Raw genomic sequence first — 11269 nt, 5'->3', positions numbered from 1 at the left:
TTACAAGCCAAATGCGGGCAAAGAAATTACTTAGACTTTTAGAAAAATTATCACGTGTAATGGAATTCATTCCTGGAGTTGTTGGTGGATGATTTTCTGTAGTCTGTCTCGTTGATATATTATTTTAAGTATATAAATATGGACGATATGTCCCATTTAAATATGCCAGGGTTTAGCGGAGGGCCAAATTTCTCGAGATCGACAACAGTACTGAATACCTGCATTTGTTGTTTGGCTATAAACGTTCCGCTTGTGAAACTAACAAATTGTAAACACGTAGAGTATTTTGAATGTGTCTTTGAATTTAAGGTAAATAAAGCATGTTTTAGTTATTAATTTACCTAATTTAACTATAAGTAAAATTACGGTATTGTTTTACGAAAGATTCTGCTGCATTTTCGTTGAGTTTGATTGAATATACTAGTGTCGTTGTAAACTGGTATCTCGCAATTTCAAGATGGCTACTTTAGGTACAGTCACCTGTAATAATATGTTACTAAGTATTCAAAGGCCGTAAAAATATGTGACACGCTCTTATGGCTCTACAAATAAGATAGTGTCCGATATTTTTGCGGCCTTCGTTGTGTAACATACTATTGCAGGTGACTGTACATTAAAGAGCTATATTTTCAATTCAATTTTTAAAGGAACACAGTTCAATCTAATTTGAAATGTAAAGTTTTGTAAACTGCTTCAGTATTTATCATTTGGAATAAATATTAACCTACAATATTTTATTGCAGTTAGAGTATGCAGCAAGTTTTGTCTGCTATGCATGTCATGGCACACTCAAGGATATTTACCAATTCAAGCGACAGGTGGAAGATAGTCTTTCAAATCTTAACAAACAGGTAACATTATAACTTTCAAGATCACATATCAAAATTCATAAATATCAAAACTTTTTAAGAAATTCAGGGCCAAGAACCTGCCCGTTGGGTAGACTGTTCGTAGCGATTACGCGCTCCATACGGCGAAACCGTGGCTACGCGCTATGAGCGTAACCCATAGCACTTAGTGGCAATGAATGTGTTAAATATTATATGTAACTAGGAAGCAAGGATAAATTAATCTTAACTCCCCGGGGTCTAAATATACCAGGGTATTTTTGGCTTGCTATGCAACCTTGAGGTTTTTAATTTAGAATTTAGTTTTGATCCTCGTAACTGACCTGATACACCTTACAAAGTGAATATAACCACTTGACTGCTTACTTGGGACACAAGAATTTCTTTCAGTTTATTCTACCTGTTTTTAACTAGTCTGCCAGAAATATGGCTAGCTAGACTATATTTTTCAGTCAGAAATATCTATAAAAATATTACTTTACATTATTGTGGCTTCTTGCAGGTTAATAACGTAGATCGTAACAACACAAAACTTTCTAAACTCACACAAGCCGACATAGAAATATTCCATACACAGAACTCAGAGCCCATTGAAAAAGAAGTCATCAAACCAAGCAGCTACATGGAAATAAAAACAGAAGTTAAAATCGAAGTCGAACAGGAATACTCGGACCTTGAGAATGATGTCCCGTTATCCGAGATTAAAGAAAAAGAGAAAGATCCTAATACTCCGTTCTTCATACACAAGCATCGAGGAAAGATTAAACTTGTCACGTTAAATGAAGAAGAAATGTGGGAAGAAAGGAGAAGAGAAGCGGTCAAGGAAAAGTATTTGAAATTGCTGTATAAGTGTGAGAGTTGCATAGTCGGGTTTGACCATGAGCCGAGTTTGAAAGAGCATATGGAAAAGAGACATACTGAGGTGAGCACTAGAAATTAAATGACTTTACAGTACATCTGGTGCGCCATTGCGACACCCTGTGCTGTTATAATGTAATATGTAATAATGTAATAATCCTGTATTTCAGACAGTAAATTGCATTATTTTCTACAGTTCTTGCGTTTTTTTTCTGTCTGTGTGCCATTTATTGGCAAAAGGCCTCCTCCAACCTTCTCCATTCCTCTCTATCCTTGGCAACTCTCGTTCATGTGGTTCCTGCTGTGGCTTTGATGTCGTCCACCCATCTTCTAAATGGTCTACCTCTTTTCCTTTTCTTATGGCCTGTGAACCAGTTCATTATCGATTTCGACCATTTTTCTTTGCCTCTAATTGTATACTGTCCTGACCATTTCCATTTTAACTTTTTTATTGTTTTTGTGACATCTTTTGTTTTGGTGATCTTCTTTATGGATTTTATTCTTATTTTACCTATGGCTGTTATAATACCTACTGTAAAATGTTGTACAATACACGTGCGAATAGGTGCTATTTTTCGCACTTTTATCGTAAATAACTTCTTCCGGAAACGAGATATTAAAAGTACACCGAAGGTACAATATGTTAATAAATATTTCGTTCAAATTCGCTGAGATCCACCCGCCATCCTGACGCTCACGATTACATTTCACAATTTAATCAGATTGGCGAAAAATTGTCCCTGTTTGGACAGGCCTGCAAGTATAGACTCGTGCGCGGGAACGCAACTCATGCTAGACTAGCAGGTTACCTTGTATGATCGTTGTCAAAGATATGTTTACAGTTTTCGCCTTATTACAAAGGAGGTAGGGTGCAAAACTGTAAACATAATTTTGACTTTGACTGCACCTATTCATGGTGTTATAAAATATAATTGTTTGCAGACAAGCGGAAGTACTACATGTGCGATATGTAAGTCGGTGCTTATTTCTGTAGCGTCCTATAAGGAACACATGAGACGGCACTATCGGAGGTGAGAAAAATAGATTTAGGGCTCATTTAGACGATGCGAAAACTCGCATGCGAGTTTCATTACAGTGCGCGTTTTGATCGGTCGTTTGAATTGGACGTAACCGAGTGTCCGCAATGTAACTAAAATCGCATGCGAGTTCGTGCGCCGTCTAAATCAGCCCTTATACAGGGTGTTTTTCAGCCCTTAGCAATACTCGGCGAGGCAATAATATATGTAGGTCAATATTGAGCCAACCCTCGAATAATTTGTCAGGAATTGGCTTCAGTTTGTGTGAAATATGATATTAATTAAATAAATAAATAAATAGATATCAGGGGACATCTTACAAAGATCACTAGCCCCAAACTAAGCAAAGCTGTACTATGGGTGCTATACTTAAATACATACATACGGTACATAGAAGACACCCATGACTCAGGAAAAAATATTTGTGTTCATCACAAGTGTACAAACTTCGGTTTTGTAGGAAGTTTCCTTTCTGTACGGTAGTCCATACTATTATTTATTCTGTGATAGCATACACTATGACAAGTACACTTGTCAAACTTGTATAATGAACCTTATTCCCTGCGCCGTAGGGTAGACTGTGGGGTGTGCGGGGCGCGCTACAATACGGTCACGTCTGCGCAGTCGCACTACGACAAGATGCATGCGACTTCACCCACTAAATACAAGTGCGAGCAATGTGGACACACTACAACGTAAGTATTTCGCGTGTTTACTCTGTATCTTTAGGTATTTAAATAAAAGTAAACAAATAATTGGTACATTTTCGGGTAGTTATAACATTTATTGGTTAACCAACCAAATACAAAATCGCGTGGATCAGTGACTGAACGACCTGACTTTAACCTACATTATTTGATCGTGCAATGTTTTCATCTACCCTTAACTGGCTTAAGGAGTCATTTGAGGGTACAGGTGTTATTTTACTTAAACGCCAAACTTCATGAAATTATGACATATTAATAACGCTTGCACTGCGTGGGCTATTAAAATCGCTGCAGACTTCTTGGTCTAACTCTAACTGATGCATACGAGTATATCTTTGCTGTTATGTATGTTTGTCAGTTCGGACCGCGGCATGCGCTACCATCGTGAATCGCACAAGACGGGTAGAGTGAACTGCGACAAATGTGATAAAGACTTCGTGAACAACACCGGGCTCAGGGTGCACATGTAGTGAGTATCTCATAGCGGGATGCCACCGCGACTAGCACAGAGTGAACTGCGACCAATGTGGTAAAGACTTCGTGAACAACACCGGCCTCAGGGTGCACATGTAGTGAGTATCTCATAGCGGGCTGCCACCGCGACTAGCACAGAGTGAACTGCGACCAATGTGGTAAAGACTTCGTGAACAACACCGGGCTCAGGGTGCACATGTAGTGAGTATCTCATAGCGGGCTGCCACCGCGACTAGCACAGAGTGAACTGCGACCAATGTGGTAAAGACTTCGTGAACAACACCGGCCTCAGGGTGCACATGTAGTGAGTATCTCATAGCGGGATGCCGCCGCGACTAGCACAGAGTGAACTGCGACCAATGTGGTAAAGACTTCGTGAACAACACCGGCCTCAGGGTGCACATGTAGTGAGTATCTCATAGCGGGCTGCCACCGCGACTAGCACAGAGTGAACTGCGACCAATGTGGTAAAGACTTCGTGAACAACACCGGGCTCAGGGTGCACATGTAGTGAGTATCTCATAGCGGGCTGCCACCGCGACTAGCACAGAGTGAACTGCGACCAATGTGGTAAAGACTTCGTGAACAACACCGGCCTCAGGGTGCACATGTAGTGAGTATCTCATAGCGGGCTACCACCGCGACTAGCACAGAGTGAACTGCGACCAATGTGGTAAAGACTTCGTGAACAACACCGGCCTCAGGGTGCACATGTAGTGAGTATCTCATGGCGGGCTACCACCGCCACTAGCACAGAGTGAACTGCGACCAATGTGATAAAGACTTCGTGAACAACACCGGCCTCAGGGTGCACATGTAGTGAGTATCTCATAGCGGGCTACCACCGCGACTAGCACAGAGTGAACTGCGACCAATGTGGTAAAGACTTCGTGAACAACACCGGGCTCAGGGTGCACATGTAGTGAGTATCTCATAGCGGGCTACCACCGCGACTAGCACAGAGTGAACTGCGACCAATGTGGTAAAGACTACGTGAACAACACCGGCCTCAGGGTGCACATGTAGTGAGTATCTCATAGCGGGCTACCACCGCCACTAGCACAGAGTGAACTGCGACCAATGTAGTAAAGACTTCGTGAACAACACCGGCCTCAGGGTGCACATGTAGTGAGTATCCCATAGCGGGCTACCACCGCGACTAGCACAGAGTGAACTGCGACCAATGTGGGAGTGAACCGCGACCAATGGTGGAAACACTTCGTGAACAATTCCGGCCTCAAAGTGCACATGTAGTAACAAAGCCTCAAACCGGTTTTTTCTTCATATACCTAAAAATACCAGTGTTATAACATTCTTTTTCGTTCTTTTGTTTATTAAGGTAGAAGTACTAGTGCTCGACGCTGCCCTAGTATTCGACATGGGCACTTTATGTCAAAGTGACAAGGATTAAATTTGAATACAGTAAAATCTTCGCCGTTCAAATATAACCTAGGTATGTATATTACTTTGACATGAAGTGTCCATGTCGAATACTAGTGCAGCGTATAGCACTAGTACTTCTACCTAATCTACCTTATTTAATTTTTAATAGGACAATCTAACAATACGAACTTGTTACCTAAACATATGATTATTTGTGACAGCACAGTCCACAAAGTCTCCAATCGCACGTACTCTTGCAAAGTGTGCTCCAAAACGTACCGGCAGCGCTCCGGCCTCCACTCGCACATGGAGTCCGCGCACGGGGCCCACGGCGGGGCCTACTGCGCGCCGTGCCGCACGCACTTCCGCACCGAACACAATCTGAGGCACCACCTCAATACGCACAGCAAACACACCAATGAGAGTGATAAAAAGTTAGTATTCCCCACCGAGCGACCCAGCTAAATTATGACCAAACGGGAGCTGAGTTTTAAATATTTTAGGTAAATATACCCGTCTCGCTAACAGAAGCGGCTCCTAGAACTAGTGCGATAAGGAAAAGGCGAAAAATCCCGCGTAAAAATCTCAAAAATCAAGGTTTCGTACTCGTCCTCCTCCAAAACTTAACCAATCCTAGCCAAACTTGGAAATCTAAATGATGATGAAATTATCTGTGTCGGACCGTTTTGCTTTTTTGGCTAATTGATATCAGTTTTGTATACTAAGCCTCTCATTGCGGCAAAGTCTATTAGGTCATTTTGGCCATTTTTGGAGGACATTCACGACGCCTTAAAAAACAAAAATATCAAAAAAACCAAACGGTCCGACACAGATATTTGACAATAATAATCTGTGTTAAAAAATCATTGCTCTAGCATCAAAACCCACGGAGGAAACAGTCGAGAACGTTTGTATGGAGAAATGACCACTCCTGTTGGCTCTTATAACTCTGTATCTTTAGGTACTTAAATAAAAGTATTCAAATAATTTGTACATTTTCGGGTAGTTTATAACATTTATTGGTTAACCAAGCAAATACAAAACCGCCTGGATCAGTCACTGAACGACCTGATTTTAATCTACATTATTTGATCATCTAATGTTCAGTTGGGCATGTTTTTTTTATACCACATTGGTGGCAAACAATCATAAAAACCTGTACACTCCTTTTTAGGGCCCCCCCACATCTGGCGTCTTTCGAGCGTCGGCGTCTACAATTCTATGGCCGACGTCGACGCAACGTCGACGCAGCGTCGACGCAACTGCGCAGCGACGTCATTTTCCATAGCGCTGGACCGACGCCCCGACGCTCGAAAGACGCCAGATATGGGGCGGCCCTTAGGGCTCCATATCTCAAAAGGAAATAACGGAACTTATAGGATCACTCGTGCGTCTATCTATCCGACCCCCCCCCCTCGCCCTTTATCTCCGAAAAAATAAAAATAAATGTTTTTAGATGTCAGGAAAAGCTATTACAAAATGTGCAGTCAGGCGTGAGTCGGATTTACATTGTTAAAAATTAGGTAATGTACGGAACCCTTGGAACGCGAGTCCGATTCGCACTTGACCGGTTTTTTTGAAGAACTCCATACTGTAGACCCTCGGGAAAAACTCGGAAGACCTGTTATGTGCTTCGGCAGAGGGGAAATAGTGCGAATACCGACACCCTTCCGGGTGTTGCTTTCTAATAAAACCAGGGAATTTCGTTGATTATTAAATAGGTTGTACAGCCTGGCAAAAAAAAGTAGAAATTAAAAAGTGGTATCACTGTAGTGTCGTTCCGTTCTCTTATATAAATTGATTTGAAAGGGCACTACAGTGTTGCCACTTTTTAATTTCTACTCTTTTTTGCCAAGCTGTACCTATTTCTCTACATCATCTTCCTCGCGTTGTCCCGGCATTTTGCCACGGCTCATGGAAGCCTGGGGTCCGCTTGGCAACTAATCCCAAGAATTGGCGTAGGCACTAGTTTTACGCAAGCGACTGCCATCTGACCTTCCAACCCGGAAGGTAAACTAGGCGAGATTAGTCCGGTTTCCTCACGACGTTTTCCTTCACCGAAAAGCGACTGGTAAATATCAAATAATATTTCGTATTTCGTACATAAGTTCCAAAAACTCATTGGTACGAGCCAGGCTTAGAACCCGCGACCTCCGGATTGAAAGTCGCACGCTCTAACCGCTAGGCCACCAGCGCCTGTTGGTTATATTTCTCTACGTCAACTAATATTGTTTTGCTTATAGATTCGTATGTACCGTGTGCGACGCTCGCTTCATATTGAGGTGCCAGCTCAAAAACCATGTCGACTGGGTGCACCTCAAAAACAACAGGCATACGTGCGATGAGTGCAGTAAGGTATGTCTATGATAATAGGGAATTTAGTATAGAACCGTAATGTCAATAGTATTTTATACAATCGTGACATAATAAAGAGCTTTCCAGTCGAGTACCGTGTTTAGGCAACGAAGCTTGCTGAGTTACCTAAGTGAGGTACGAGATTACGAATGAATGAATTCTTGGTCTTCCTTTTATTTCTGACACTATGTTATTTAGCAAAAAATAATCCTTATGATGAAGCCTTTCGATCGGTATGATAAAGCTAGCGGGCTCGATTCCCAGTTCAACCATGTAATTATTTAAAAATCTATGAATGCAGTTTAAATTGTTTTTTAAATTAAAAATGTAATGTCTTCTTTCAGTAAAATGTTCCATCTACAATATTCAGGGTACTTTCCCTCCATGTGGCATAGCCGTGGGACACCCTGTATAATATCATTGTTTAGAGTTGATGTATTGTCAGGCGTGGCTCACTCCGCGATTTCGTCGCTTTGCAACAGGTAGCCACAAGTACATCCGTTCCACACCAATTTTGGTGGCTAGCCATAAGCCGCGCGTGGCGCTGTCGCCACCTAGCGGTCATGTCTGTCCTGATCGTAACAAACGCGTTTTGTTAGAGAGTGAGTCTTCTGTACCTAGTATATATTCTATTATTTACTATTATACTATATTACTAATTATACTATTATTTTTTCTGTGGTATTGTTCAGGTATTCAAGAGCCAGCCTAAGCTGCGTCGCCATATAAACTACGTTCACGAGAAGAAGAGGCCTCCGCGAAACAAGATGTGCGACCACTGCGGCCGCGGGTTCACGGTTAGTATCAATATTACGCTAAACTCTGCGTAGGGGGCGCCACTACCACTGTCCATTACATGAATCTAGTATATAACTGGATCTGGCATGAAAGGCGGGGGGAAGTGACCGAACAGGATAGTCTTATGTATCTTTCGGTAGGAGTAGCAGCCATAGAGCTATTGTACTACTTCTATAGGATCCTACCTTCTCTGATCCATGTCCATCACATAAAGAGGCAGATGACTAAATTTCGATTTTAGCGCTTCCCGGTAGGCCCTTGTTAACAAACCGCCTTGATGCATCAATGTCATAGTAAAACTTGTCGAAAAACTGTTTTAGGCGTTATATGTATAAGTTACTTTATGGTTTACTAAACAAATTAGTGCTGCAATTTTTTTTGACAATTATGGCAAGTGCTGCACTCTGGCGGCAGAATATTGCAGTAATATGTACTCCCTATTTAGTATGGATATTTTTAAGTTCCATTTTATTTATTTTCGACTATTATGTCTCACTATATCGTCACTCAGTGTGATTTTTCTTGTGTTTACAGACAATGGCGATCCTGCGCTCGCACATCCGCACGCACACGGGCGAGCGGCCGCACTCGTGCGCGCACTGCCCCGCCACCTTCGCGCACTCCGCGGCCCTCTACACGCACACCAAGCTGCTGCACACACAGAAAACTACTGTGACTTGAGATAATTTGACGAGGACGCGTTAAAAGGATATATTAGTGGTCATTATCACAGCGCCATCTGTTATTTTAATAAACAAAGCTTTATTAAAATAAAATGTGTTTTTTTTTATAATGCAGGCCACACACGTAACGATAAATCGTTGCTATAAAACTGTGCAGTCCGAACTGCGCAGTTTTATCTGCCGTGTGTATGACAAATCGTTGTCGATTATCGTAACGATTTGTCATACACACGGCAGATAAAACTGCGCAGTTCGGACTGCACAGTTTTATTGCTACGATTTATCGTTACGTGTGTAGCCGGCGTAATGATGATCTGCGCTCGCACATCCGCACGCACACGGGCGAGCGGCCGCACTCGTGCGCGCACTGCCCGGCCACCTTCGCGCACTCCGCCGCCCTCTACACGCACACCAAACTGCTGCACACACAGAAAACTACCACTTGAGATATTTGACGAGGACAAGTTAAAAGGATACATTAGTGGTCATTTTTTCCTTCAAAATTTCTCGACATTTTCTTCTTTTTGGCTCTAGATCAGGGGTCTCCAAATCACGGCCCGCGACGAGTTCCAATCTGGCCCGCAGGATTCGGCATTCATTGAGAGTGGAACTGTTGAACCTAAGCCCCCATTCGCACGACAGCTTTTTCAACGCGCGTTAAAAAAGCGCTTGAATCTGTTCGCACTCTAAATTCGACTTAACGACCAGAGCTTAAAGTCTAAAATCCAACAACACTGGATAAAAAGCGCCACCGCTGTCGTGTGAATACATAAATGGTTATCCATTTGTGTCATTCAATTGATTCAAACGCTTTTTTAACGCGCGTTGAAAAAGCTGTCGTGCGAACGGGGCCTAACCTAACAGCAGCAACCGGACCCCCTCCCCCGAGCAAAAACTGAGGGTGGCCCGCGCAAAAGTTTCTGAGGCGCAATATGGCCCGCAGGTAAAAAAGTTTGGAGACCCCTGCCCTAGATGAGAAACAAGAATATCAAAAAAGCAAAACGTACAGACCTATACTAGTATTATTGAAGTCATACAAAAAAAAAACATCTATGGCTAAAATTCAGAGAGGAAAATGTCGAGAACGTTTGTACGGAAAAATTACCACTAATGTATCCTCTTAAAAGTAGGATGACAGTGTCGGATTGTGGTTGATTTATCGTTATCACAGCGCCATCTGTAATTTTAATAAACAAAGCTTTATTAAAATAAAATGTGTTTTTTTTTCAAATGGCGATATACGCTCGCAGATCCGCACGCACACCGGCGTACCTAATACCTTAATTTGTCAGAAAATAAGAACAACACTCATCCCTTTCTTTTTGGGTGCCAGTAAAACTATGATTCTTTGGTTGGCCGGTCGAAGTATTTAGCAGATGGCGCCAGCGTAGCTTGCCCTGTCAATCTCTAGAATTGTGTCAAATCTTTGTTTTTAAGCCAAATCTCATAGAAAAAGGGGGAGCTATGATGGCGCCATCTATGTAACCCTATTGCGGGCATCTTTCTCTGTCACTCTAGGCCGTAACACAGAAACAGATATCTCTTTCTCTCTCTCACTTCTGGGTGCGACGCACCAAGGTCGCGGTACGGTGCGATAGTGTGTTACCGTTACCACTTTAAATTTCGATTTTCGCGGTAGACGATCGGATCATAGACATAATTACTTCAAAGGCTTAACGATACCTAAAATGACCAAAAACGCTTTTATTCTTTATTGTGGTTATCAGATCACAATTTTATAGTCACGCCCCAGCAGGGAACCAAGGGAAAGTTCAGATATTTAATTAAAATACATACATATACTTGGTCAAGCAGATCTTGTCAGTAGAAAAAGGCGGCAAATTTGAAAGTTGTAGGCGCGAAGGGATAGTGTCTCATCTCATAGAAAATTTGAATTTCGCGCTTTTTTCTACTGACAAGATTTGCTTGTCCATCTATACCTCCTAAAATAGGTGTTCCGCAATAATTGAATTATATTATTATATTATAATATATTCATTATCCATTAGCATTTCAATTATGTTTATGTTTAACGAAAATATTGAAGCTTCAATTAATCGCTATTTCGTTCCGCTGTGTAGCGTTTATCGATATATAACATGATTAAAATCGACTTTTCACATCCC

General features: G+C 41.9%; 1 protein-coding gene across 1 annotated transcript; it reads left to right on the top strand.

Moving 5' to 3' along the window:
* Positions 1–99: 99 nt before the first annotated feature.
* LOC134677408 (zinc finger protein 57-like) lies at positions 100–9162 on the top strand. The gene is made up of 10 exons (XM_063535863.1): positions 100–309; positions 744–851; positions 1351–1770; positions 2649–2737; positions 3316–3438; positions 3809–3919; positions 5529–5741; positions 7551–7662; positions 8355–8459; positions 8995–9162. Exons 1-10 carry the CDS (start codon positions 139–141, stop codon positions 9139–9141), a joined length of 1599 nt encoding a protein of 532 aa, XP_063391933.1. The 5' UTR covers positions 100–138; the 3' UTR covers positions 9142–9162.
* Positions 9163–11269: the final 2107 nt, after the last annotated feature.

This window comes from Cydia fagiglandana, chromosome 26 (assembly GCF_963556715.1).
Source record: "Cydia fagiglandana chromosome 26, ilCydFagi1.1, whole genome shotgun sequence".
NCBI classification, from domain to species: Eukaryota; Metazoa; Arthropoda; class Insecta; order Lepidoptera; family Tortricidae; genus Cydia; species Cydia fagiglandana.
This window is presented reverse-complemented; position numbering and strand designations above follow the sequence as displayed.

Excerpts from the sequence above, each read along its gene's own strand:
- LOC134677408 (XM_063535863.1), top strand. The coding sequence starts at position 139 with ATGGACGATATGTCCCATTTAAATATGCCAGGGTTTAGCGGAGGGCCA. Across the intron at positions 1,771-2,648 it reads TGGAAAAGAGACATACTGAG|ACAAGCGGAAGTACTACATG; the intron begins GTGAGCACTAGA and ends AATTGTTTGCAG. Across the intron at positions 8,460-8,994 it reads ACTGCGGCCGCGGGTTCACG|ACAATGGCGATCCTGCGCTC; the intron begins GTTAGTATCAAT and ends TTGTGTTTACAG.